Genomic DNA, 27,511 nt, shown 5'->3' on the forward strand with positions numbered 1-27,511 from the left:
CATCTTGAGTTACTACCATCATATAGCGCCTCGTTGTCCGGGGGCCTCGTTTCACGAGAAGAGGTGAATATAAGAACATTGTGTTTCACACTAAGGTTACTTACTGTAGGAAATCGTACAGAGTATAGAATCGAGGGTATGACATGTATTTGACTGCGATTTGTTATGTTCTTATTGAGATAACGCATTTATTGGTTTCTAGTCGTTTATACTACATGCAATGTTCGCAATTAACGTTCCTTACCACTAGTTCAATTTGTTACATAATTTTTTAAGTACGAGTAAATCATTAAGCATGAAGGCACGCGCCAGTGTGCCTTTTGCTTATTGAATAGCACAACGCACGGGTAACTATTTGTCTAAGCCCATGCAAATATTTTTGTAACATCCCTTAAATGATCTATTCGTATCAGTGGAGGTTTACTTGATACTAATGTCATGCATCCGTCTTTCATGATCAATTTGGTTGTGAAGTGTTCGTATGGAATTCCTTAAGTTAGACCGAAACCAGAAGGTCAAAGTTTATAAAACTCAATGGGCTGGATGACAGCAGTGTCGCTACCTTCGCATGTTGCTTTAGTAGCAGTAACATTAGCAGTAACAGTATATGGTTGTTTGTTTTGATAAAATGGAGAAAGGAAAGCGAGAACGAATTGCTACTGATCGCGCTGTACCTGTCTAGCTAGACAGTTAAAACCTGAAACAGCAGTCATCAGGGGGGTTGTAGGAAAAGGGGCAGGGAGAGAGGATAGACCACGACGAAGGAAACTCTTTACATAATGTACAAAGTGGTAATAGATAAATAAATAAGTACATAAATGTAAACAGCCGCAACTATTTAAAAAAGTAATAATAAAATAAATGAAATAAATAAAACAAAGCTAACCAGCGATTATGTTGGGAAAAAACGAAGAAAGAAACAGTTCGCTTGTGCTTAAAATTCGACGAGGTGCTTGTCATTCCGGTCACGCACACCAGCACTGTTTAGTTCATGTAGAGCAGCCAGGATGCGAGGCCTGACCTTTCTAGAAAGCCGCGCAGTGTTTTGTGACCTGCCGGTCGCGCGCGATATTGTCCACGTGGCCAGCGCCTCGGCGCTGTCGGCCAGCAAGCCCGTGCTCGCGGTTGCACCTCAAGAGTTCTTCCCACGGTGCCCGAAACGCACTGCGCTGCTTCAGCAGCCATTGAAGGAAAATGGGATGTGTTTCGATTGCCTTCTCCCACTTGCCGCTTTCTATTTGCCTCTCTCAGGATGTCCATCCTCACCATTTCGTTCTCGCTTCCTTTTCACCCTCTTCCGCTAACGGGCGCGCCGGCACCAGTAAGCCCATGACCACGTGGGCAGAGTGCACAGCTAGGAATCATAGGGTCCTGGCTACGACTCTTGCTGCCACCAGGGGAGCCTATCTTTCTCCGCTTTGTTTTTGTTTTCTAATTCGTGAGTGGTGGTGACGTGTCGAGATTGGAAGCAACGGAAATAAACAGCGAGTCCGCAAGAGTTTCTTCAATTGCGGAACGAAAGAAACTAGTGTCGAGCAAAATTGAAGCCAGAAAAGGTCGGTCCAGCGTGTGATCTGGGGTTCCCATTCTGGGAATTGTCCAATTCCGCCTTATTGTCGAACTTGGCAGTAGTGGCACTTTGAGGCAATCCGAGAAGCCGCAGCAGCCCTCTGAGCGCCTCTGATTGGCTCCAAGTGCCGTCAATAAATTTCACAATATGGCGGAATTTGACCGTGTTCAGAGGAGCAGCCAAGATCACGGTAGGTTTTAGTGCCCTCCGCCGCTGCGCAAACCGCTCTTCTGAAAGGACTGCGCGGGCGGGACAGCAACGTGCGGCTGTGGTCCTCGCACGCTCAGTGTACAAACGCCGCAGGAGATGACTTACGTCTCTAGCAAAGGCAAACACGAGGGGCCGAATTAGCAAAGCTTTAGGTTCGTCCTGTTTGTCACTGGCTGCCCCTTTTGTCAATAATATGTCCAGCGTCGGGATTGACAGTCATTCGGTCTTACGAACAATTTGAACGTCAGTTCTCTTTGTGAATGCGGGCCGAGCTGCATAGGACGGGAACTGTTATGTGTTCCTCTTCCTTAGCGTTGTAACCATGTAGCATAATGTCGGTAACCAACTAGCCAAGCTTGCACAAGCATATCGGGAAACGCAAAGCGGTGCCCCCGCATCAATTAAAGGCTGCCAGGAACCAAGCCCCCCGAGTACGCCGAGCGCAGCGTCGCGTGTTGGGCAGACTTTTTGTAGGCACGGGATGGAAAGATAGGGTGGCTTCTGTGGGAGAGTTGGCTTCGTGACATCGTGTCCATTCCCAGTTTATGTTCTTCCTCCGTGGCTTGCATTTATTTATTTATTTGATTCCGTACCTTCAAGATCAGTATGGCGTTCCAGAAGGGAGCCGACATAAAATTGGTTCACATGCGTCGTTAACAGGTATTGAAATACATACACTTGCTTGAAATATATGTTGCAACACGACACCCGTGGTTGAAGGGACCCTAAGACTGCATGGCGCCGTCGACATACAAAACGATGGTTTCATAAATACCCGTAATCGGAATGGTGTTGTCCAATTTTAATATGTTCATATCGTACAAGGTAATCTTCGAGTGCGCCTTTAAGCGATAAAAAATTGGAATTGTACCAATGGGATCCGGTGTAGTGTAATGTTCCTTGTGAGTCAGCTAAATGAAGGAATGAAAAGACGAATTTGTACTGAAAGAAAGGAAAAATAAAAAAAGATATAGGGAACATGAACTTTATGGCAATGATCAGTATGCGATTATATGTAGGGCGACTCTGAGAAAACGCTTGCGCCTGAGATATTCTTTGTGGCGATAAATTTTATGAAAAAGACCCAAACGCGCCACTTGTCTCCTATTTGAACGAATCCTCGGGTTTTACGTGTCAAAACACTATTTGATTATGAGGCACGCCGTAGCGGTGGTCTCCGGAATAATTTCGACCACCAGCGGATCTTTAACGTGCAACAACGCACGGGACACGGGCGTTTTTTTTTTGCGTTTTTGCCCCCATCTAAGTGCGGCCGTTGTGGCCAGGATTCGATCCCGCGACCTCGTGCTTATGGCAGTGCTACACCATAGCTTCTAATCGACCGCGGCGGGTTTTTTTACCTAAATAAAAGCAAAGGGAGACCTACGGGGTTACCTTCATAAATGACAAACTGAATGTACGATGATAATTGCTTAAAATGAAACGAGCGCTACGGTTCTGAACTCGCTCTAACTTGCTGATAAGGTTTCAATGGGTGGCTTCTACCCGTGACATGGACCCCATACACTCGATGCCTTTTCAACTTTAGACCGGATAAGTATTTTATTCAGCGAGAGATTGAGAGGCGATGGTGCCCTGGTGAAGTTTTGCGGAAACCTGGCGTTTTCTAAGCATTGTTTATGATAACATTAACGTGAGCTTCCCAAATGAAGCCAGCAGTTATGCAAATACCTATAGGTAGCCAACGCTGTAACCCGTTGTTGTGTCTGTCTGTTAATTTTATGTCTGGATGTTACCAGAAATCTTGCGAAAAACCCGTAGTAGTTTGCACTTGTTAATACTTTACTGTATTTGGCAATATATTATAGAAGTAAGATTGCAGAAGTGCGCTTTCAGAACTTGAGGACATCGCCCTGTAAATTACACAATTAATGGAAGTTGCCAAATGGTTGATTTCAATTAGTAAAAGCGAACGACATAATACAGATTCATGGGCAACTCCGGAAGTAATGGCAATCAGTGATCAATTGGAATCGTTTACGCTCACAAACTGGAACTTGCTAGCAAAAGATCTTTCTTTTGTTACCCGAGCAAGAATGCGTGTGCCTAGGTTAGGTTTGGGAAGCTTGAAGCAGAGAAGCTGATGGGAAGCGGATGACGAATTTTCTCCGAAACCAAGTCCGTTTTTTGTGCACCGTCTTCAGTGTGTCCTGTCATTATGCTCTGCCATTATCCGTGTCGTCACGCGCTGAGTCCAACAGCCACAACGCCAGGTGCTTGAGTCTCACTGCGTGCCGCTACCACTCGCCTACGCCAGGATGACAGTTCCCTTGCCCGCGGGCCCGTTCGTCATAGGCGTTTCGAAACCCGCACCGCGGCGACGAACCGAACCGCTTTCGGGCGCGACGCATCCAGTCGACCCCGCGGTGCGCTCGCCGGGCTCGTTCATTTCTCCGGCCGGTGGCCCGCCGCGAAAGGTGGACGGCCGCAGAACTCGCTTCCGTCGAAGGCATCGCGGCGTGAGCTCAGATTAGGCAGGCGGCGCCTCCCGCCAGATCGGCCAGTGCCGACGAGCACCGGCTAGATCGGACGGTAGATCCCGCGAAAATCGATTACCCGCGCTCCTCTTCCACGGGACGCGAAAGGAGAGCAGAGAGGCGGTTCGGCTTTATTTGTTCCGGAATTTCCGGACGTCGTGAGAGGGAAACGTGAGCGAGGGCAGGTCAAAGCTCGAGCCTCGCTGGGCAGCCGAAGCGCGTGCACCGCTCACGTGGTTGCCGTAGCGCCGTGGCTCGTTCTCGCTTCGCCGCGGACATTCGCGTGAAATCTGCATCCCGCCCGAAGGTGAATCGCACGCCAATAACAGGAAGGTCAAATCCCAGCCACCGCTACAATGTGGCAATGGTAACGCCTCTGACGTTCGTAACATATCACGCTACGCGTGCGCAATTCTTGACAGGATTGACAGGTTACGATGCGAGGCTATCTGCGCGCGACGCAAGATGGCTCGAGGACCTCGAGGAAGAGCTTTTTTCGATGCGCCAATCACCTGCAGAGTCAACGCTTTGAGCGGAACTCGTTGCTGCCCGCTGCCGTTGTGTGCATTCTGCCTGCGGCTGCTTCTCTGTGCCTTGAATATGACGCAAATACAAATACTCCGACGAAAGAACGCTATGAAAAGTTTCCTACGTATTGGTCGCCACATATGAACCATTTTCTGTTCTTATCCTTTCTTGTCCAAGTTCCTCCCGAACTGGGTGCATGCCTTGAATCTGGGGCCGAATTCACAAAGCTTTTCCTTCGCAAGTGCTGTTTTTCATTGGGTGATCGCCTTTGCTAATAATATGTCCTACGTCACTATTCACTAGCGCGAACTCCTTTAGCGTAAGAACTTCTTGTGAATACGGGCCCCGGGAAAATTTTGGACATTACCCACAAAGCTTTATTGCTTCACAATCCTGCTCTGATGTGCAATGAAACATTGCTTCTGCCACTTTTCAATTTTTATTTACTGGCGTGATAAGAAAATGGTGTGTGACTGGCACCAGCTTGTGTGATAAAAAGGAAATATTGTACACATGCGCTCTTATACGCTTTAATAGTTTGTGCCGGAGAACGGTTTTGTAGCACTGAATGCGCACACGATGGTATTACAGTGTAGCAATAGAGACAATACAAAGGCGTTACGACATCTCTTCCTGCCATATCGAGTGCAAATATTATCCTACATTTACCCTTTATGAGTTGGCGAGGAAGCTCTGTTCGCTCACCCTGAATACTCGCACTGCTGTGCATCGAGCGGCTTTCCAGCTATACTGCGCTGTTTCACATTCTGCTCTGTTTAGGCCGTCTCTAGATGTCAATGCTTCGTTTTTAGCATTATCGGCGTGACCTCGAGCAAATACGTTCCTCGATATAGACTAACAATAAAAAGCTCACTTACGGTTTTTAAAGACCGTTTTACCTTTCGGCACACATTCAAGAGACGCCGATGGAGAACGGGACGCACTGGTTATCGCGGAACACGGCGCTTACGCAACAAACGAGCAACGCAGGCTGGACTAATGACTAAGAAAAGTGAGGCGCAACAAGGTCGGCGCGCGCAGAAGAGCCGTCCCGAATGGAACAGGATACGTGTGATTAAAGTCCCGCGGTCATCACTCACGGCAGAGGCGCTTTCTCCTCCGCGCGTTCAGCTGCACCAGGCGGTGTCGACTGGCCGAGCTCTGGCGCAGCCGTTGGCGAGCCTGTAGAGGGTGGCCGACTCCCCGAGACGGTTCGATACGTTCCTGGGCGAAGGTGGTGCTGCTCACGCGACCAGTTCGTAATGGCATCACTACTCCCAGCGTCGCACCCAACAACGCCCCGCTATGAGCGATGCTTCGCGTACACTTCTTGGTGCTTCTGCCGCGAACTCATGCCTCGGCCGGAAAGAAACAATTAGAGACCTTTCACCCCCTAAAGGTGCCCCGACGAGGCGCGAAAAGGGAGAAAGCGGCCGGCAACCGCGGGCTGCTCGGGGCCTGCGAGTCCACGACCGTGTGGCTCCTCTCGTGAAGCCTCAGTGGTACTCACAGCTTTTCTACTCAATTTTCTTGCCGTTTATTTCGTTCTTTTTTTAGCCTTGAAATATGGACCGCACTAGTGCCGGTAACATTTTCGTTGCGCTTTAAAGGTATCAAAATGATTTATTGTTCCCCGTATAAAATTAAGAGTTGAAGCGCTTGCGCAACGGGCCGGCTCGGCATCGCTTGCATTTAGCACTTGCGGTCATAGACGTCAAAACGATTTATAGTTCCACGTATTACTTGAGGTCTTAAGCGTTTCAAACATAATGACCGGAATAATGTAAGTTGGTAAACGTCAAATTCCAGGTTTCTTTCTGTGGCTGTTTAGCAAGCCTCACCGGGAAAAGACGTCTGTAGGTGCAAGCAAAATGCATTAAACGTCAACGCACGTACAGATGACGCCATGATTTCGTGTTGTTGCTATTCGCTGTTCGCATGCCTTCGAGCGATTATTTCAAGGCGCACTCGTGATACTTCGAAACGATTATGGCTGAAATTATCTGATTTCGTTTTCGCGGGCAAGGGAGACGCGAAGCATTGGGCCATTTAGTCGGTCTTACCTGCGGTGTATTATCGAATTCGTTATATATATATATATATATATATATATATATATATATATATATATATATATATATATATATATATATATATATATATATATATGAGATATGACAACTCGTAATAAGCATAGCTTAATTGAGCTTATCTATAGGACGCCAAACTCGACAAAAACATCCCACGAGATGTTTTGCTGTGAGTTATTGTGATATAAGACGATCGAGCTTTCCGCAGCCCAAGTGTTCGAGTTGTCTGTCCTTACACCCGCCGCGGTGGCCCAGTAGGCTATGAGCGGCATTGTGTGAACTGCCGAGCTCGCGGTCACGATCCCGGCCGTGGTCGCCGCAATACGATGTAGGCGGATTGCAATAAAAAAAAAGCGCTTGTGTACCGTGGAAGAACCTCGGGTGGTCAAGATTAATCCGGAGCGACAAAACTCATTATGGGTACTGCGGCAAGCTGATTATGAGATGTTGGTTTTGTAACGTGGAAACCCCATATTTGAAATAAAATTTCTGTCCTCGCGGTTTTGCCAGAATCCGCCTCTATGCGCCTTTCCTCTTTGTAGGGTAGCGAATCGAGCGTGCGTCCTGTTCACCTTCCTGTCTTTGATTTTTCTTCTGTGTAATTCACCTACACGATTAAGCGGTTCGTTAAGCAGAGCCGCATTGCCGCACTTCCTAGAGCTCCTCATTCACATCTCCAGCTAGTTGACCCTGGCGGTGATAAAGAAATGATCAAAGCAAAGCTTATAAGGGTACAAACTTGACCGGGTTTGTGCATAGCATGGTTGAAATTCTGAAAATACAGCACTCGGACGAAATACACAGAGAAGAGCGACACGCGATGTGTGTGTCGCACTTTTCTGTGCATTTAGTTTGAGCGCTGGTCTGGACCAGTGCTCAGATTTCCCTGCTGAGCATCCCCTTGACGTGCGCTAGATAGTTTACCGCTATTGCGTATTTCTCTGAATAGTTGTTGTCTGTGCTTTGTGCTAGGACCATGTGGACCAGAAATGTGTTGCCCATAGCATGCTAACATAAAATGAAAAATACACAATCATCAGTGCGTTCTACCAGTGCAGGATTATGGGGCTTGAAGCTGCGAGGAAAACAATACACCTTGAAAAGGAACTAGGCACTGCACAACGAGCGACTGTAGGTGTAACATCGAGAGGCAAGCAGAACACTACACTGATTAGAGAGCAAGCAGGTGCAGATTGTTGCGTTTCGCCTGCGACACGTGGTTTTGCCGGCGCGACTGCGGCGGGGCGGCAGACATTTTGGCCCGATCGTCGTCGCCGCAACACTCATCGCCAGGTGTTTCCAGGCGCGACTGCGGCGATGCGACCGCCTAGGGATCTCGTTCCAGTCATTGTGCCCGAAACAGGCGATGCCAAAGCAGGGATCTCATTCCAGTTATTGGGCCCGAAACAGGCGATGCCAAAGCAGGGATCTCGTTCCAGTCATTGTGTCCGACCGGCAGCGCCACGACAGGGTGCTACGAGATCGTGCTCGACATGGTGCTACGGCATCGCTACGACAGTGTGCGTCACCATTAGCCCATTGTACATTCACGTGCTCGTCTTTTGAGGGGTTCCTTCTTGCCCTCAACTGCGAGAGTATAAAAACAGCTGCCCCCGGATGCCAAAGGGAGGGCTCCGATTTCTTCTGTTGAGTGAAGTGCTCTCCCGTCTCTCTACTTCGGTCAAACCTGACCGCCAACTCTTTGCGATGTTAAAATAAACAAGTTGTTTCGTTGTTACCAGTCGACTCATGCTTTGCCGGGACCTTCGGATGCTTCCAGTTGTACCCCAGGCCGCCAGGCCAACGCTACCCTTGGGGCTTGCGACCCAGGTACAACCACGGGCGTCAGCGCCGAGTTCCCAACGGATCGTACCAACAGTCCGATCCCAAACATCTGGTTGCCAGCGGTGAGATCGCCTACGACTTCAAACAACTGTCTGCCAGCGGTGAGATCGCGACAACGGAGGCCAGCAGCGAAGAGATGCAGTTGACGGTATGCTGAGCAGCTCAACGACGATCCGGGAGCAGTGCAACGAGCCCTGTGTGACGACTGGTTGCCTGCAGCGGAACGACTGCGCGGAATTCCTGCCTGCGAGGTTTGGTGAGTGCGGGACTTTCTTCTTCTGAGCTTTGCCAGGCTTTTTGTTAGTGTTAGAAACAGAGCTGGTAATTGTGGTTGTCGTTGCTGCCGGGTTAGTTTGCGGCAAGACAATAGTAAGCAGTAGAGAAAGCAGCATTCAGAGCAGCCATGGATTTGAAGTCGTTGCGCAAACCGAAATTGTTGGAGCTTGCAAGAGAGTTGGGTCTGGATGTCTCAGACAAACTAAGAAAACCTGAACTGCTAAAGGCTATTCTTGAGTTAGAGGCTGAGGATGACGAGCTGTCGGAATGCCTTGAGACTATTGAGGAGAGGTCAAAAAGACAGGAGCGCGAACTTAAAGAGCAAAAAGAGAAACAGGAGCGCGAACTTAAAGAACAGAAAGAAAAAGAAGAGCGTGAACGTAAAGAACAGAAAGAAAAAGAAGAGCGTGAACGTAAAGAACAGAAAGAGCGAGAGCAACAAGAGAAAAAAGAAGAGCGCGAACACGCTTTGGAAATGAAGCGTCTTGAGGTAGAGATGGAACGCGCTCGTAATGGAAGTCAGGCACACGGTGCAGGAGAACGCGTATTGTTCAAAATGACTGACCTGATGCGGCCGTTTAAGCTTGGAGAGGACATTGGTTTGTTCCTGGTTAACTTTGAGCGAACGTGCGAGAAGCAGGGGTTCTCTCGGGAAACGTGGCCACAGCGCTTGCTCACTTTGTTACCCGGCGAGGCGGCCGACGTAGTCGCTCGCTTGGATAGAGAGGAAGCAGAGGATTTCGACAAAGTAAAATCGAGTCTGCTAAAAAAGTACCGGCTGTCTGCGGAGGCGTTCCGTCGGAAGTTTCGGGAAAATGAGAAAGGCAAAAGTGAGTCATATACAGAGTTTGCGTATAGGCTTATGTCGAACATGCAGGAGTGGCTCAAAGAAGAGAAAGCGTTTGGTGACCACGATAAAGTTCTGCAGTGTTTCGGGCTAGAACAGTTTTATAGTCGGTTACCGGAGAACGTGCGATACTGGGTCTTGGATAGGCCAGACGTTTGTACGGTGGCTAAAGCCGCTGAGCTAGCCGAGGAGTTTGTGACGCGTCGGGCTCGCGGAGCTAAGGACGGTCAAAAGGGTGAATTTGGCTCGAAGTTTGACAGGCCGAAATTCACGCCCATGAGATTAAAAGGGGACACGCGTAGTGCGGATGCGAGCGAAAGCAGTCCGACCAAACGTAAAGAGACGGCGGCAGCCAAACGCAGAAAGCGGTTCGAGATGAGGCGAGCGCGCTTGTGTTATACGTGCCAGAAGCCGGGTCACTTTTCGGCGCAGTGTCCGGAAACAACACCAAAAGTTGTGTTTTTTTTCAATAGGCAGCACTGACGAGAACATGAAGCTTCTCGAGCCTTACATGCGAGACCTCCTCGTGAACGGGAAAGAGTGCCGAGTGCTTCGCGATTCCGCAGCTACGATGGATGTAGTTCACCCATCTTACGTAGAACCCCATATGTTCACGGGCGAGTGCGCATGGATCAAGCAAGCCGTGGAAGCTCATAGCGTGTGTCTGCCAGTAGCAAAGGTGCTTATTGAAGGACCTTTCGGAGCGCTTGAGACGGAGGCGGCAGTGTCATCTATGCTGCCACCCCAGTACCCGTACCTATTTTCAAACAGGTCCGATCACCTCCTGCGCGAGAAGGGGCTTTTGTTTGGTGAAGCTAGTGTTCAGGCCTTAACCAGATCGAAGGTTCGGGAGCTCGCTGCAAAGGCGGTAGTTGCGGGGCCAACGTTATCAAACAACGAAAAAGGGTCAGAGGCGCAGCAAGCTGATATTCAGAGCACGCCCGAACTGAATAAAATTGAGTCTGTAGCGTTGAAGGCGCCAGATACTGGAGAGGAAAATCCCGATTCGGGAAAGTTAGAAGAGCTATCTACTGATTTGCTCATCGCGCCTACGTCAGACGGACTTGATAGGTTGCTAAAAGTCAGCCGGTCGGCTTTGATAGCCGAGCAAAAAAAGGATGGCAGCCTGGAAAACGTGCGCTGCAATGTCAAAGAAGGTATCGCCAGGAAAACTGCGCGTTTTTTGGAAAGGGGTGGAGTCCTGTACCGGAAGTATCTAGACCGAAGAGGAGTGGAGTTCGATCAGCTGGTCGTGCCTCAATGCTATCGTCAGGATCTGTTGCGCTTGTCACATGGGGGTTCGTGGTCCGGACACCTAGGAGTTAAGAAAACTAAGGACCGTCTCTTGCAAGAGTACTATTGGCCAGGGTGTTTTCGGGACGCAGACCATTTCGTGAGGACATGTGACACTTGTCAGCGGGTGGGCAAACCAGGGGACAAATCAAGGGCGCCGTTGAAATTGGTACCTATCATTACGGAGCCTTTTAGACGGCTCGTTATTGATACTGTGGGACCTCTGCCGGTAACAGCCACGGGGTACAGACACATTTTGACTGTGATCTGCCCAGCGACAAAGTTCCCTGAAGCAGTGCCGCTTAAAGAACTCAGCTCAGTTGAGATAGTTAATGCACTACTGTCCATATTTGCGCGAGTTGGTTTTCCTGCAGAAATTCAATCAGATCAGGGCACAGTGTTTACTAGCGCTTTGACGACAACTTTTCTCGAAAGGTGTGGGGTAAAGCTGCTACACAGCTCAGTGTACCACCCACAGTCGAATTCCGTTGAGAAGCTCCACTCCGTCATGAAGCGCGTGTTGAGAGCATTGTGTTTTGAACATCGAACTGACTGGGAGCTGTGTCTGCCTGGGGTGATGTTTGCTTTAAGGACCGCGCCGCATGCGGCTACGGGGTTTTCGCCAGCTGAACTGGTGTACGGTCGCTCGCTTCGATCTCCGCTTCGCATGCTTCGAGAATCATGGGAAGGTAGGGGCGACGACCCAGTCGTGGTGGAGTACGTGCTTAAGCTCCTCGAACGCTTAAGAAGGGCACAGGAGTTGTCAGGTGAAGCAATGGCAAAGGCCCAGCAGAGGGCCAAGGTTTATTATGATCGGACAGCCAGGGCCCGTCGTTTTGAGGTTGGCGATGAGGTCATGATATTGCGCACATCGCTAAACAACAAACTAGACGTGCAGTGGGAGGGCCCAGCGCGAATTGTTCAGAAACTGTCGGACGTTAACTACGTGGTAAGTCTGCCAGGAAAGCGGAAAGCACAGCAAGTTTACCACTGTAATCTGCTCAAACCTTATAGACAAAGGGAAGCAGTGGTGTGCATGATGGTAAACGTTCCTGAAGAGCTTCCGGTCGAGCTTCCGGGACTAGGCTCAGTGACGAACAGGGAAGACACCGGTCAAGTCATTAGTGACCTTATCAGTAAAGCACCGCTGTCGCCTGAGCAGAAAACCGAACTACACCAGCTATTACAAGAGTTTCAAGGTCTGTTCTCTGAGAGGCCTGGTAGGACTTCTGTACTTACTCATGATATAGAACTTACCTCCCCAGAGCCAGTACGATCCAAGGCGTATCGGGTGTCACCCCGCCAGAGCGATATTATGGAGGCTGAGGTAAAGAAAATGCTACAGCTCGGTGTTATTGAGGCAGGTGAGAGTGATTATACCTCCCCTTTGATTTTAGTTGAGGTACCGGGCAAGGAACCTCGTCCTTGCGTCGACTACCGCAGGCTTAATTCCATCACTAAGGATCAAATTTATCCGATCCCTAACATCGAGGAGCGCCTTGAGAAAGTTAGTAGCGCTCAGTTTATTTCCACCCTAGATCTTGTCAGGGGTTATTGGCAGGTTCCACTTACAGAAGAGGCTAGTAGGTATGCGGCGTTCATTTCACCAATGGGAACATTCCGTCCTAAAGTGTTGAGTTTTGGTTTGAAGAACGCGCCATACTGTTTTTCAAGCCTCATGGATAAAGTGTTGCGGGGACAGCAAGAATTCGCTTTACCGTATCTAGACGACGTAGCGATATTCTCCGCATCCTGGTCTGAGCATATGACACACTTGCGGGCAGTGCTAACCCGCCTGCGCGAAGCGGGCTTGACAGTAAAGGCTCCTAAGTGCCAGTTAGCACAGGCCGAGGTTGTCTACCTCGGTCACGTGGTTGGTCAGGGTCGTCGCCGCCCCTCTGAAATAAAAGTGGCCGCTGTGCGAGACTTTCCGCAACCGCGCACCAAGACCGATATTCGGTCGTTCTTAGGTGTCGCCGGCTACTATCAGAGGTACATCCCTAGGTACTCTGATATCGCGGCTCCCCTGACGGATGCTCTAAGAAAGACAGAGCCTCAAACAGTCGTCTGGGACGAGACCAAGGAAAGAGCTTTTAGCGCCCTAAAGAGTGCCCTAACAAACCAGCCTGTGCTACGATCGCCAGACTATACAAAAGGGTTCATTGTTCAGTGCGATGCTAGTGAGCGAGGCATGGGCGTTGTACTGTGCCAACGGGAAAATGGAGAAGTAGAACACCCCGTCCTGTATGCTAGTCGTAAGCTGACCAGTCGTGAGCAGGCGTATAGCGCCACCGAGAAAGAGTGTGCATGTCTCGTGTGGGCCGTTCAGAAATTGTCATGCTATCTAGCCGGCTCGAGGTTTATCATTGAGACGGATCACTGCCCTCTCCAATGGCTGCAGACCATCTCTCCCAAAAATGGCCGCCTCCTGCGCTGGAGCCTCGCTTTACAACCATATTCCTTTGAGGTGCGTTACAAAAAGGGGAGTCTCAACGGTAACGCCGATGGCTTAAGTCGAAGCCCCTAACGTAGGAATCAGCCTCAAAATTGTTTGTTACTGATGTTTTTCTTCCTGAGACAGGATTTTTTTTAACATATTGCTTTTGTTTAGTGTTTCAAAGTGATGATATGCTTTCTAGTGCAATTTTTCAATTTGTGGACGCGTTCTGAGTGATGCTAGACTACTGTAAGGAACTAGGCAGTGGTATAAAAAGGGGAAAGAGCCTGGCAGGGCTTAGTGAGGGTTGTGCCGTGCTTGCTGACTGAGCGGTTGAGTTTCAGCGTAGTTCTAACGCTTGCCGGGAACGAGAACAAAAATGTGAACTCTCCCGAAGTCACTTTGCAGTGTCCCGTGCGAACCTGAACAAGAGAACGAGGCCTTCTCTGTGCGCTGCGCTCAAGAAACGTCAAGGGACGCCCGACTTCGGTTATGAGCATCATCGAGCGACATCCCTCCGGACAGCGGATGCAGTCCCCTGTCCATCGGGATCTCCTTCCCCCGGCGGGGCGGTCTGTTGCGTTTCGCCTGCGACACGTGGTTTTGCCGGCGCGACTGCGGCGGGGCGGCAGACATTTTGGCCCGATCGTCGTCGCCGCAACACTCATCGCCAGGTGTTTCCAGGCGCGACTGCGGCGATGCGACCGCCTAGGGATCTCGTTCCAGTCATTGTGCCCGAAACAGGCGATGCCAAAGCAGGGATCTCATTCCAGTTATTGGGCCCGAAACAGGCGATGCCAAAGCAGGGATCTCGTTCCAGTCATTGTGTCCGACCGGCAGCGCCACGACGGGGTGCTACGAGATCGTGCTCGACATGGTGCTACGGCATCGCTACGACAGTGTGCGTCACCATTAGCCCATTGTACATTCACGTGCTCGTGTTTTGAGGGGTTCCTTCTTGCCCTCAACTGCGAGAGTATAAAAACAGCTGCCCCCGGACGCCAAAGGGAGGGCTCCGATTTCTTCTGTTGAGTGAAGTGCTCTCCCGTCTCTCTACTTCGGTCAAACCTGACCGCCAACTCTTTGCGATGTTAAAATAAACAAGTTGTTTCGTTGTTACCAGTCGACTCATGCTTTGCCGGGACCTTCGGATGCTTCCAGTTGTACCCCAGGCCGCCAGGCCAACGCTACCCTTGGGGCTTGCGACCCAGGTACAACCACGGGCGTCAGCGCCGAGTTCCCAACGGATCGTACCAACAGTCCGATCCAAAACAAGATGAAACTGTGGTTATAGGGTTAAGATGAAACAGTTGGCAGCTCACCGAATCTCTAGTACATACTATATCCAATGGTCTTTAAATATAATGGAATGGTTGCTGAAAAACACGTAGTCGGGTACAGCATGGGATACTGTGATGTCATAAGATAACAAAATTTGCACGTGTGAAATGGAGTCGGCTGACGAAAAACAAGGGCAATCACTGGGAGATGTCTTCGCCGTGCTGTGAGCGCAAGAGATGCTGACGATGAAGACGTACGTGACCAGACGCAAAGAAGGCAATACGGAACTGAGCATGGCACTACGCTAAAATTCCTCCGGACAAGCGAGGCGTGTTCGGCCTCGCAAGACATAACAGGAGCGCACTAAAGCGCGAGCGCCCACGTGCTCCCCCCCCCCCCCCCCCGCCCCCGAGGCCCCACGGCGAGGGGCGACCTTCGTAGCCGCTGCCGAATGCCGATGACGTCGGCTCTGCCGCGTCGACCTACACGCGCGGTGTCGCCCACGCCACCGAACGCAGATGCCGTCAGCCCCTTTCGGTGCGCGCTTGCGTGGTGGTTGCGCGTGAACTGGGGAGGTGCTCTGCGAGTGTCCACCAAGTGGACATGTCCATTTCGTCTGCTGCCAAAATGCTGATTAGCTGGGAGTGCCTGTCTCCTTCTGACGCGTGCCCCAGCTCAGCCAATCAGAACTTCGGGAGCAGGCGAAATGGACATGTCCACTTGGTGGACACTCGCAGAGCACCTCCCCAGTTCACGCGCAACCACCACGCAAGCGCGCACCGAAAGGGGCTGACGGCATCTGCGTTCGGTGGTGTGGGCGACACCGCGCGTGTGGGTATTAGTAGATTCTTTATCAACACACTTTCCACCACTGCTCACACCGCGGAGAATTTCAGTCTGGAAGAGCGTCCCAGGCATCTATTTCAAGCTGGGTGTTCTTCTGTCTCACAACCAGCGTCAGCAAATCCTCAACACGGTAATGTTTGACAGACGCTTAGATAGCTCAGGCTGGTGAAGTCGTCTCTCAAAAGTGTTCATATGTTCATATCATTAGAAAAATGAAAAATGTTCATATTATTAGAGATAATGAAGGCCAGACATTTGTTCTTATCGTTCTTTCTTTTTCAATTAATTTCTGGCCGGGAGCTCAGCTCTAATACGGCAGTGTGACTTCGCGGGTTCTAAACATTTTTTCCTATTAGAGCCACTTTGCCACATGTGTATTTGTCGAAGCACACCAAAGTTGAGCCTTCGATTCGTAGAGAATGCAATAAACACTTTCCCAACAAATGAGCAACTAGGCCCTAACAACTAGCCGTTGTCAAAATCACTGTCAAACGGCCACTCGGTAGGAGCGGATGGACGTTTTGCTACTGCAGAAGCACAGCTTGTAATACAGCATATCGTATAATGCAACTTAAAACACGATTTCAAATGGTTGCCAGTTGGTGCCTTGACTGAAACGGATGCGCCCGAAGGACGTCAAGAGGCCAGTGTCTGCTACACCCAAGTGGGCTGGCCGTAGTGTCCAGGCAATACACTTCCCGAGTCCCTTATCAACAGCCTTCAATTCATCTCACAGTCTCGCGCAAAGCCAGCTCTTACTAGCCGTCGATCTTCGCTGTTCTTATTCTAGCGCGTTTGTCGCCATCGTCTTCGTCGCTGTGTTCTCATTTCTGGTATTATTTTCACATTTGCTGAGAAACACGTAGTCGAGTACAGCATGGGATACTGTGATGTCATAAGATAACAAAATTTGCACGTGTGAAATGGAGTTGGCTGACGAAAAACAAGGGCAATCGCTGGGAGATGAAACACCGCTGCCTCTATAGCTGCCAGCCGTTTCTCTCTGTCTGCGTCGTTTTTGTGGTGCTGTCAATGAATCCGAGTTTGTCAATCATCCTCCCTTTGTTGAATCTCGCCTCAGGTGCAATTTATTCAGTTGCCGCAGGAGGCACGGCAAAGCATGCGATGAAGCGCTTGTGAATACAGGGCAAATTTGTTTTTATTAAACAACCCAATGCGCAGGGATTTAATTACCGCCAAGGAACAGTGGTTAAGACTTGAGCGAGTTCACTTGCGCTAGGAGCCACGGCGATCGTACAGCCTTGTTTTCTTCGACGAGTGAAGCAGATGGGCGATTCAAGTAGTCATGAAGGCTGCTTACGCTCGAATGAGGCCACTGGCCGCACGATAACCACTGGTAATAGTCGCTCGCAAGTGCGCAGTGAAGACTGGCACTACTGCTGTGGTCTGTGCCTTTCAGGTGCGAGGGGCTTGCCCAGTACACGTTACCCCTGAGAGACCAAATTAAGTTTTCACTGACATCGCAAGAGCGCTTAGGCGTCCAAATAAAAAGTCGCCATCGAGGCTTGACTAATAATAATATTTGGGGTTTTACGTGCCAAAACCACTTTCTGATAATGAGGCACGCCGTAGTGGAGGACTCCGGAAATTTTGACCATCTGGGGTTCTTTAACGTGCACTAAATTTAAGCACACGGGTGTTTTCGCATTTCGCCCCATCGAAATGCGGCCGCCGTGGCCGGGATTCGATCCTGCGACCGCGTGCTCAGCAGCCCAACACCATAGCCACTGAGCAACCACGGCGGGTGAGGCTTGACTAAGGGCCGTCGATGTCTGGAAACAGGTACAAACACTTGGTGTTTGTTGCACAAGAAATGCAGATTCAAAGACAGAGATGAGCGTCAAGGATGGATTTAGGCACTCGATTATAGGTTTCTTTTCGCGCCGCAGGGCCAACCTAACTTGTACCAGAAAGGAGATTAAAAAAAGGTTCGCGTTTCTTCCTCTACTTTCGAACGAGAGAAAGGCCCATTCGGTGGGCACAAGAATTTTCATTGATTTACTGAATCCTAGGGCCGTATAACGTAAAACTATTCCAATATGTTTTTATTCCAATCTCCTGAGTCAAATTTGCGTAACCGCCGACGCAAGCATCGGGCGGTCACCCGCAGGGTTGTCTGAACAAAGCAATCAAAGGCTCCCCTCGTTCGTAGGATGTCGCTTTTGCTTGCTTGAAAACCGAATAGCATTGCCTGCACCGAGAGGCTTGTCTTATCTAATTGGCTCACAAGAGGCGAGGAGCATGCTCAGGTGGAGAGGGATTCGATGGGGTCGAGCCACTGCATTGAATATCGATAACCGGATGAAGAGGGTGGTGCCGGCGCCTGCGATTGGTCCACTTTCTCTTACTTAGCTTGCGGGTGGCTCGTCGACAATCGCGGCGGCATGCAACGGAAGCTTAAGAACGGCGCTAAAACGGATCCTCAGCAAAGAAGAGTTGGCAGAATGAGGTCGTAAACGTGCCGAAAGGGCTCGAAAACGTTACACGGCCACTCAAGAAGTTTTATTAAATGCAAATAAACCCATGTCTCTCCGGCAGGTGCGAGTAGCCAACGCCTGAGCGATCGGCGACAGCCATATTTTATTCCTTTCGGAACGGGGCCGCCTGCGGTTATTCAGAAGAAAATACAGTTTTGTTCGGCATATTAATGCATCTTTAATGCGTACACGTCACTTTGACGCGGTGAGTGTCTGCGGTCTTGTGACGTCGCGTGACAAGCAGGTGAAGTGTGTGCAGCCCGAAAACTTTTGACCAATAGACGGGGGCTAATGGTGAAAAGGCGTCAATCAGAAATAACTATTTTTCTTTTGTTCGGTCAAATCATGCATAATCAATGTGTACACGTCATATGAGATGGGTAACTATCGCAGTCTTCGTGACATCACATGACAGACAGGTGAAGTGGGGGTGGTCCAAAAAAAATTTTGGCCAATCGCGGAGGCCTGATTACAGAAATGAAATGGAAAAGTTTGGAGTAGTTTTACGTTATAGCGCCCCTGATTCTCTTTACTGCTAACTGCTTTTTTTTTATTGCGAGGGTTAATGCTTCAGGGAATACAGTGGTATGGGATGCGGGCGAATAAGGTTCATTAAATGAATGAAAAAAGATTTACAGATTTAATAGTCCAGGCGGGATCGATCATGTGGTCCCTGCGTCCAAGCAGTGTAGTGGCTTGGATTATGTGACGAAACTGGAACACTGCTGCGAGGTGTAGCATCGGGACTTTCGCCTCTATGGAAACTGCTTTTTCCATCGCGCATTGTCTTTGCTGTTGTCAGCATGTCCTCAGGAACAAAGGAGCATTCTGCTCATAGAAATTTGGTAACTGTATTGATCCGTTTTCTTATGCTTCAACTACCATGGCACAAGCGTTAGCATATACGTGAAAGGTCGATCCCCTTTCATTGCATGTGCAATTCACTTTGTTTTTACTTACACGGGATGCGTCAGTAGGAAGGCCTTCTACTATTTCACTTGAACAGTAACTGTAAGCAGCAGTCTTGATTGCCGCCGTTGAGCGGTTAAGCCTCACTAGGAAATTATCTCCCACTTCTCTGCGGAACGTGTCGCAAGGCAGCGCCCGCTTCGCGTGAACACGATCGACACAAAGCCCCAGTGCGGTTTATGCACAAACGGCGAAGCCTGAGAGACGCGAGGACACGCGGCGCGAACGCGCGTCGCTTCTTTAGATCGAAAATGAAGCGCCTTCCTGTGGGCTATTACGCAGAGATGTCCGTGCCCATATATATGTGCAGATAACGGCTCGAAGCTCAGGAGGCAGTCGCCGACGTTCGCTGGTAGCGTGGCCGCTTCGGGTCAAGGCTTCGGCGCCGAGCTGATCTCTCGCTCGGGATCGAGAAAAGGATCGAGCAACGCCGGCGGCCGTTTTGTGTCAAGGCGAAGCCACGCTGTGCGTCGGTGACACGCGCGGCGGCCGCTCCGGGGGGGGACGAGCCGTGCGAATCGGACACGCGATACAAACACGCTCACTGCTGCGCGCGCACCTGTTAGACTTGCAAATATCGGCAGAGACGAGCGTGTATATACCTCGATGCGATGTGAATAGACGGCGACCAAGATAGCCGTCAGACGGAGGGCGCTGATCGCGTATCGAAACCGCGCAGACGTCACCGCGTTGCCCGCGCGGGTTTATCTCGATTAAATGACGGCGACCGAGGTGTCTTTACGTGGTGACGGGTGGCCGCGCATACTTGCCCGAAGTTCGCAGAGGGAGGGAGCGGCGATCATTGCAACCCCCGAAGTTCTGCCATAACACTGTGCGCATGTTTATAACTTGTTATGCACAGTTTTAATCCGGACCATTTATAGGCTCATTGCCCGGGTTTTCTGTGTGCGTATGGTATCCGGGCGGCTAGTCTCAATCGCACAATCAATTTCAAAAAGGAAAGGAAAAAAAAAAACGTCTCCCATGGCGGGATTTGAACCAGGGGCGCCAGCATAGAAAAAAATCCGAGCCATTCGACTCTGTGAAGGAGGATGACCAGCGAAGCTCTGTAGCGCACGACAAAGTGGTGACACAGAATTTTGAACAAAGGTACGAACACATTTATTGTCCTGGTCGGTGGTCATCGTAACTAAAGGTACGCACACACCTTTATTTTTATACATACGCGCTCATTCGTGTTATACATTCGTCGTACGTGTTTTCATTTCGCGATATATTGAGGCAAAGAATTTAAGACCCATATCACCGCACCGACTGGCAGTCGGCCAGTGCCGTCAGCGCCTTCGCAGAGGGAGGGGCGGCGTGTGAGGACGCTGGCACGGTGAGCGGCAACGGAGCCAGCTGCGGAAGAAGACGACGACGAGCGCGCGAGCGGGGACACGAGACATTGATGATAATGATAGTTTCGGCTCACACAGATTTGTTGACGGACACGAAAAATGCCATTATCCCTCAAGAGAAAAGTATATAACAGCTGTGTCTTACATGTACTCACGTACGGGGCAGAAACCTGGAGGCTTACGAAAAGGGTTCCACTTAAGTTGAGGGCGACGCAACGAGCTATGGAAAGAATGATGGGTGTAACTTTAAGGGATAAGAAAAGAGCAGATTGGGTGAGGGAACAAACGCGAGTTAATGACATCTTAGTTGAAATCAACAAAAAGAAATGGGGGCAGGGGCAGTACATGTAATGAGGAGGGAAGATAACCGATGGTCATTAAGGGTTACGGACTGGATTCCAAGGGAAGGGAAGCGCAGCAGAGGGCGGCAGTAACTTAGGTGGGCAGATGAGATTAAGAAGTTTGCAGGGACAACATGGCCACAATTAGTGCATGACCGGGGTAGTTGGAGAAGTATGGGAGAGGCCTTTGCCCTGCAGTGGGCTTAACCAGGGTGATGATGATGATGATGATGATGATGACGACGACGACGACGACGACGACGACGAAAAATGCACGGAACGCTAGCCATAAACAGCTTCGCTGTGATATGGCACGCACACACGCATAGTAGGCGAGATCAATAACCTTCCAACTCCTTCGCACGTGTTAGCTAGCATCGCATGGCATGGCAGTCATTTACTTATAAACCAACGAGATTTTCCCTGTTTCCTCTCCCCTATTCTACCCTGATGGCAGCTCGCGCTTTGGGACGCTATGTGACATCTGAACGCCTTCGCTATTACGGCTCAGGTCGGCGGCAGAACGGATGCGCTCGGCGCCGCGTGTTACACAGCACTACTGCACAAAAGGGGAGCACGTTTGCCTCGTAGTTGAAGCGCAACTGCCCGTCTCGCTGTCAAGCCTGCGCTGAAATGCGAGATGAAGCCGCGCAACAGCCGCACGAAATTACCACGATTCGAAACTTTCACCTCAAGTTTCACGATTCGCGATTCGAAACGATTCAACAAGCATCGGAACAGCTCTAGACCAAGTCGGGACAAGGACACGAAAGTATGCGTCGGCAAGTCTGCGACAATGGCGCAAGAACAGCGCGTCGTGTCGTCACTATGACATTGTTTCACATGACGTTCCTCATGGTCCATGATGTGCGTTGACTTTTGAAGCTTTTTTTTTCTTACGTATTCTGAATTATGAACAGCGGCTTTTAGCCCACAGAGCTTCAGTTCATTAGGCGCTGCTGCTTGTGCCTATTCTATTTATGGCTTCTGATGCACGACCTAGCTACGTCTTCCGCGTCTCCGCTGCGGCTATACCAATGTCAGATTACATAAGCAGCGTCAAGAGGAGTGTACTATACAGGTTTACCGCGGTCATAACTAAAAAAGAATTGATTTGTTTCGATAATTTGTTTCTCGTTTCCTCATTTCCATGTTGAAAGCAGTAAACTCTGTGTGCACTGCAGAGAGCTAAGATTATGTTATATTTACGCCATTTTACCCAAGTGCTTGACCTGCAGAAATCTGCCGCAGCAAGGTAGTAACATCCAAAACAAAGCAACAAATGCGTGGAGAAAGCAGTACAGAGGCAACGGCCCCGAGCACAGAAAACAAACGAGCCTGGCAGTCGGAAAAGGAAGAACTCGTTCCGCAACCGTTTATCACGCACACAGTAGTTCCGTTTCTGCTCGTTAGCCGTCTGGCCCCCGAGTGGTGCCAGCTTTATGGCCCGGATCTTGCCGCCGTTGCGGTTCGCCATGCACGGTATGCTCGCTTTTGTCCCGCCTGACCGCGTGCTGCACTCAAACGAGCTGTCTGCCTGGCGGGCTTTCTTTCTCTCTTGCCGAAGGTGTCTTCTAACCTTGCTCTCTTTCGATTTCGTTTCAGTCCATCGACATGCAGCCAAGGCTACCTGTGATAATATTATTGGTGAGTGCATTTCTTGCCATTTCACCGCTTCCTTAGTACTCATAGAAGACCCACGAAGGTCAGCGCAAACATTTTTTGTACATACATATACCCGCGCAACGCTCTCTTGAACTCCTGGATATGAATGAATGAATGAATGAATGAATGAATGAATGATGAATGAATGAAACCTTGTTCTGCTACTCATTAATGTAAAGGGATAGCAGTCGAAAATCTACAGCGATACGTGCTTGCCACCGCAGCAGTGTTTAATGCTTGTCGTGAACAATCTACTTAATCTTTGATGCAATATAAACGAAATTAGGCGTCCGTACTCGCCGGCGCACCCCGACTCCTACCTGGCAAACCTGAAATATTTTCGTCGGGTGTTCCTGCCATCGATATATCAGTTTTCCTTCGAGCTGCAAACGACTGATTGCTCAATATTAAATCTGCTTCCATCCTCAAAATAACGACGGGCTGTGTAACACTTGTATTTATAGCATTCGATATACTATGCCACGTCATATTGTCACGTGGTGGTGACGTTGAAGAACACAGTAGCAATACTGTGAACGACAAAACTAACTTTTATTGGGCGAACCTGTGCCCATAAAACAGACTATACTTATAGCACAACGATAGCGGCGAACATGGTCGGCGTTCGTCGAAAATCTGATTAGCGGACCAAACGCGGCGGCTTTTAAGGCCGCCGCGTTTATAGTCCGACGTTTATAGTCCGACGTTATCGGCGCGCGGGCGAGCGTCGTTCGCGGTCAGTCACGCTACGTCGGTTGCGCTGCGCCAGCCGAGATGCCATCCCGTCTATACTTCAACGCGCGCGCCGTCGGCTGCTATCTTCGGAGCATGCGCAGAACATTCGCCAAGTCGCGCGCCGTCCGCAAAAGCCGTCTGCGGAGTTGTGTTGGCGCCTTTTTTCTTCGCGCGCAATGCATTGTGGGTCGACGCGTTCGGTGGCGCCGGCGCGCGAATGGAGCAGGAGCCAAATTTGCGCCGAGCCCGTCGGGGCGCGCTGGCAGGCGCCGGTTACGTCGGCGCTGCAGTGAGTCGGACTATAGAAGGAGTTGTTTTCGCCAACGTAACGTAGCGTGCGCGAGCGCGTTACGTGGGACTATATTTACGCCTTTATAGATCAATCGTCGAATGTTCCAGAGTAATCGCTGGGACCCGTATGCCTTCCACAAAGTTATACGCCATTCGCGTCGCGCATACATGCAATAAGATTACGCAAGGTTCGGCGACGACAGACAGCGGATAGAAGCATCGATAACATTCTAGAAACTTCCGATACATGTAGACGCGTCCCGCGCTGAGCGATAACATTTCGTGGACGGTACAAGCGCTCACCCGTAAAGGAAACGAGTTCACGTGTCAATATCGGTTTCCTGCGCGCTTTCAAGTTGCCGCACGCAGTTCTCGACGTTCAGCGAATCCCTTTTAATTCCGCATTGTGTGCGACACACTTGGTTAAGACAAAACATGGCCCGCGGCAGGCGACGTGGGCCCGCGCGGGATCGCCGCTGCTTTTACGGAGCCGTCGTCGACGTCGTTCTGCCGCCACGCTCGGCCGCGCTTCGTCAGCGGACGGAGCGTTCACCTCGGCCGAAGACTCAGCTCGGCGTCGCGCGCGAGAAAGAGCGCCGCCGAAGTGCCGCAGTCCCCGGAGACCCGTGTCGTGCTGCGCCTCGCAACGAACCCACGCAGACCTGCTGGGCAAGTCGCCGTGCTCATTCGGCGGTTTCATAGACAGACGAATGCGAGATGACGGCCGCCTTGCACGCAAGCACGTTCTTGGGTCCGTCTTCTCCTACTAGCGCCACCTATAAGAACAACACAACAACAATGTACAAGCGAACTTGGTATGAAAGATTAAGAATACACAAGTAACTTTATTGCTTTCATGCGAAGATGAATACTCGGTAAATTACTCTATTTAAGTAGCCTCCATGAATATGTGAGGGACATTACTAAGGTTAACAAGTGTTAAATCGAGCTCAGTATGAATTCCCGATTTCATCATTATAATATAAGGAGGATGACAGAGGAGGAGGAAATAACGTTGGCGTATGTGTGAGCAAAAAAAAATAAATAAAAAAAACCACGCAGGAACTTCTGTGGGAGTTGTCCCAGTATGCGTAAGCATTGTGGCACTTGCTCATCGCCACGCAATCCGGTGTCATTATCAATGTTGTGAAACTTGATTCGACCAGCGTAAACCCTTATCAACCCTCACAGATCGTTATCAACCTTATCGAACATGCTATGACCCTTATCAACCCTTTCGGTCCTTATCAACCTCCATGTCCAGCGAAGCTGTCGCAAAATCACCAATTTATTTGCTGAGGGGTGTAGCCTTTATCGATGGTTGGGATGCTTCTTTTAAACGTATGCTCTTCTCTGTGATGTGTGAGTGATTTCAATGAATGTATGCGCTTATGGCTTCACTTTGCTGAGCACTTGTAGTATCTGCTTATATATACGCGGGTATTAGCCATTGTATATTTTGCTTGCTTACGGGGGCATGAGCCATTGTATATTTTGCTTGTTAACGGGGGTATGAGCTATTGTTTATGGGAGTACGAGCCATTGCATTCGTCTTGCGTGATGAAAGCTCAAATTTCTCGTTGGGTAGGCGCTGAAATGCTCACGCATTTAAAGCCCACGTGTTGATCTCGACGAAGAATCTCCAAGCACGTGTAAAGCCAACGCCATGTCTGCAGTTAAAGTATTGATATGCATCTTCAGTCATTTTCCTTTTATTTCTTGTTCGCACATTCATACCGCCGAATTATGCCTGTCATTCGCCAGAGTCCGGGGCGCAATTAATCCACAGCATCTGGTGCTTAAATGCGTAAACATCGCCACGGGCCGGGACAGCACAGGACGGCATAGCGCTTAAACCGCACTTCGTAAGTATTCGTCAGTCCCCGGGCGACCATCTCAGTCGATTGGTATTCTCTCCGGCCGACCCGGCGCCCGGCGCCGGTGGCAGCCGCTGCCACAAGGTTGGGCGGTGCGTACCACCAACCCGGCGGGTACGTGGATACGTTGCCGTGAGTCCGGTTTCTGTGCGGAGGTCAGAGATAACGGGCGCGCTGACTCGGGTTGGTGTTCTGCAGCGGACAGGAGGATCGGTGATGATGGGGACGTGACCTCCCGGAACAACGCAGGAGCCGTGAGGGACACCGATGCGGGTTAACTTTAACCATCAGCAGTTCTTTGACATGTCCGGAAATCTCGTTTCAAGAACGTTTTTTTATTATTATTGTTATTCCGCCTACTCAACAATGCGCCCGCGCCGAACTGCAGTCGAGTCTGCGACCTCGTGCTCAGATGTATTTGTTTTTGTTGTGGAGCACAAACAAGTACGCCGTTCGGCGACGGAGACGTTCAGTCTGCAATCTTGACACTCCAACGAGCTGTCTGTTTCTGCACTAAATCTGGCGTGCCTCCTTGACAGCAGTCAAGGAAAACTCCTCGATAGCCCGGCTGGTCGGCCACCAATGGGCGGTATCGGGGAAACTGATATCATAATCCAAGTGAAATCCAATTAAATCTAAGTTCAGTACTGCGCACCTTTATAGTGCGTCTACAAGCAACGATGAAATTTAGGTTAACTTAACCAACGATTGTCGTAGTGCCGATAGTTGGTCGCGTTATCGTTTCATTTTCTTGCCTAAGGTAACTACTAATCGTGGTTAAAATACATTAAAAAATTTTGTAAAAACGGAACGGTATTAGCAACATTGCAGATGTTTTTGAAAACCTTAAAGCAGGCATTTATTAACAATGCATTATATTACACAAGCATTCACAGGGCTTAATTTCTGAAACTGGCGTTTATTTGTAGCTAAACACCGAGGACGAAAACAAGATGACAGAATAGAATCTGGGTAAGGTCTTTATTTGTGAAAAGATAACTCGTTATATTTAACTGAAGCTTGAAAAGGGGGGGGGGGGGGGCTCACGGGCATTGTACTTCCTTGCTCTACCTATTTCGTCTACTTTTGTTTTATGCAATTATGCGATAGAAATACTGACTGTCATAAATGTGTTTTCTTCCTAAATACCATGCTGCGGCTCTGTAACGACTATGTTGGGTCCAAGAAATGTTTTCCTTGGAAACGTATAACTGACTTACATAAATTAAACAAACTTTCAAAGTTTCATTTCATGAAGTTTCAAGTTCTTTTGATATATTTACAACCACACTCAAACCGTATGCCGTCGCAAACATATCACGAGGAAAAAGAAATATCGGGGAGTAGAATGTTGTTGTTGAATTCCCTTCGTTTGCCGCCCACGGAGCGTAGGCATTCGACTTTTCAAAATATGGCACAGCTAAAAATGCGCGCTGTAGTATAATGCGTAAAGCGTATCTGAAACAGATACGGTGATCGTTTAGTATACCGTGCCTGACTGCAAAACGTTGAAACTGTGAACACTTTTTTTTTTTTTACTTGCATGTCACTTCTTCCCTACCCTTCACTACGACGCGAAGGCATTCCTGAAAGCTGCATTCTCAAACCTGGCAGGGCGTTGAAGCCGGCTGCTACATAGATTCACACATTCCACGAGATTAGAGCTTCCCGGGAATCCTCGGTCCCTCACACCCTCCCAACACATTTCCCTTCATTCCTACACATTTGCTTTGGCGCGCTCACACAGCTACCGGCGCGAATGCCGAAAATTCCGAGATTGTTCGACGCCAGAGAGACGAGTACGCGACAAGATATTCCGAGACTAGAGATAGGAATTAATACGCGCGTGGAAGGGAAAGTGGGGAGTGCTGGGAGGAAGCTGGGCGCTGCGGAAAGAGGGGCCGCGGGGCGGGAGGGCGACAGCGCATCACGTAACCACAGCGCCGAAACACAAAAACAAAAGAAGGAGCGAGAAGCAGTGGAGTACGAGGGCGCCCAAGTCGGGAGCATAAATTTCACCGCCAGCATAATCTCGAGGAAGCACGACGTCACG

General features: G+C 49.8%; 1 protein-coding gene across 2 annotated transcripts in view; it reads left to right on the top strand.

Moving 5' to 3' along the window:
• Nucleotides 1-27,511, top strand: part of LOC142583398 (cuticlin-1-like) — a 140,580-nt gene that overhangs the window by 22,607 nt on the left and 90,462 nt on the right. For both annotated transcript variants that reach the window (XM_075693847.1, XM_075693849.1), the window contains exon 2: nucleotides 22,496-22,537. In XM_075693847.1, the coding sequence (XP_075549962.1) occupies nucleotides 22,505-22,537 (33 nt within the window). In that variant the 5' untranslated portion in view covers nucleotides 22,496-22,504. The remainder of the gene's footprint in view (nucleotides 1-22,495; nucleotides 22,538-27,511) is intronic.

The sequence above is a fragment of the Dermacentor variabilis genome, chromosome 5, assembly GCF_050947875.1.
Source record: "Dermacentor variabilis isolate Ectoservices chromosome 5, ASM5094787v1, whole genome shotgun sequence".
NCBI classification, from domain to species: Eukaryota; Metazoa; Arthropoda; class Arachnida; order Ixodida; family Ixodidae; genus Dermacentor; species Dermacentor variabilis.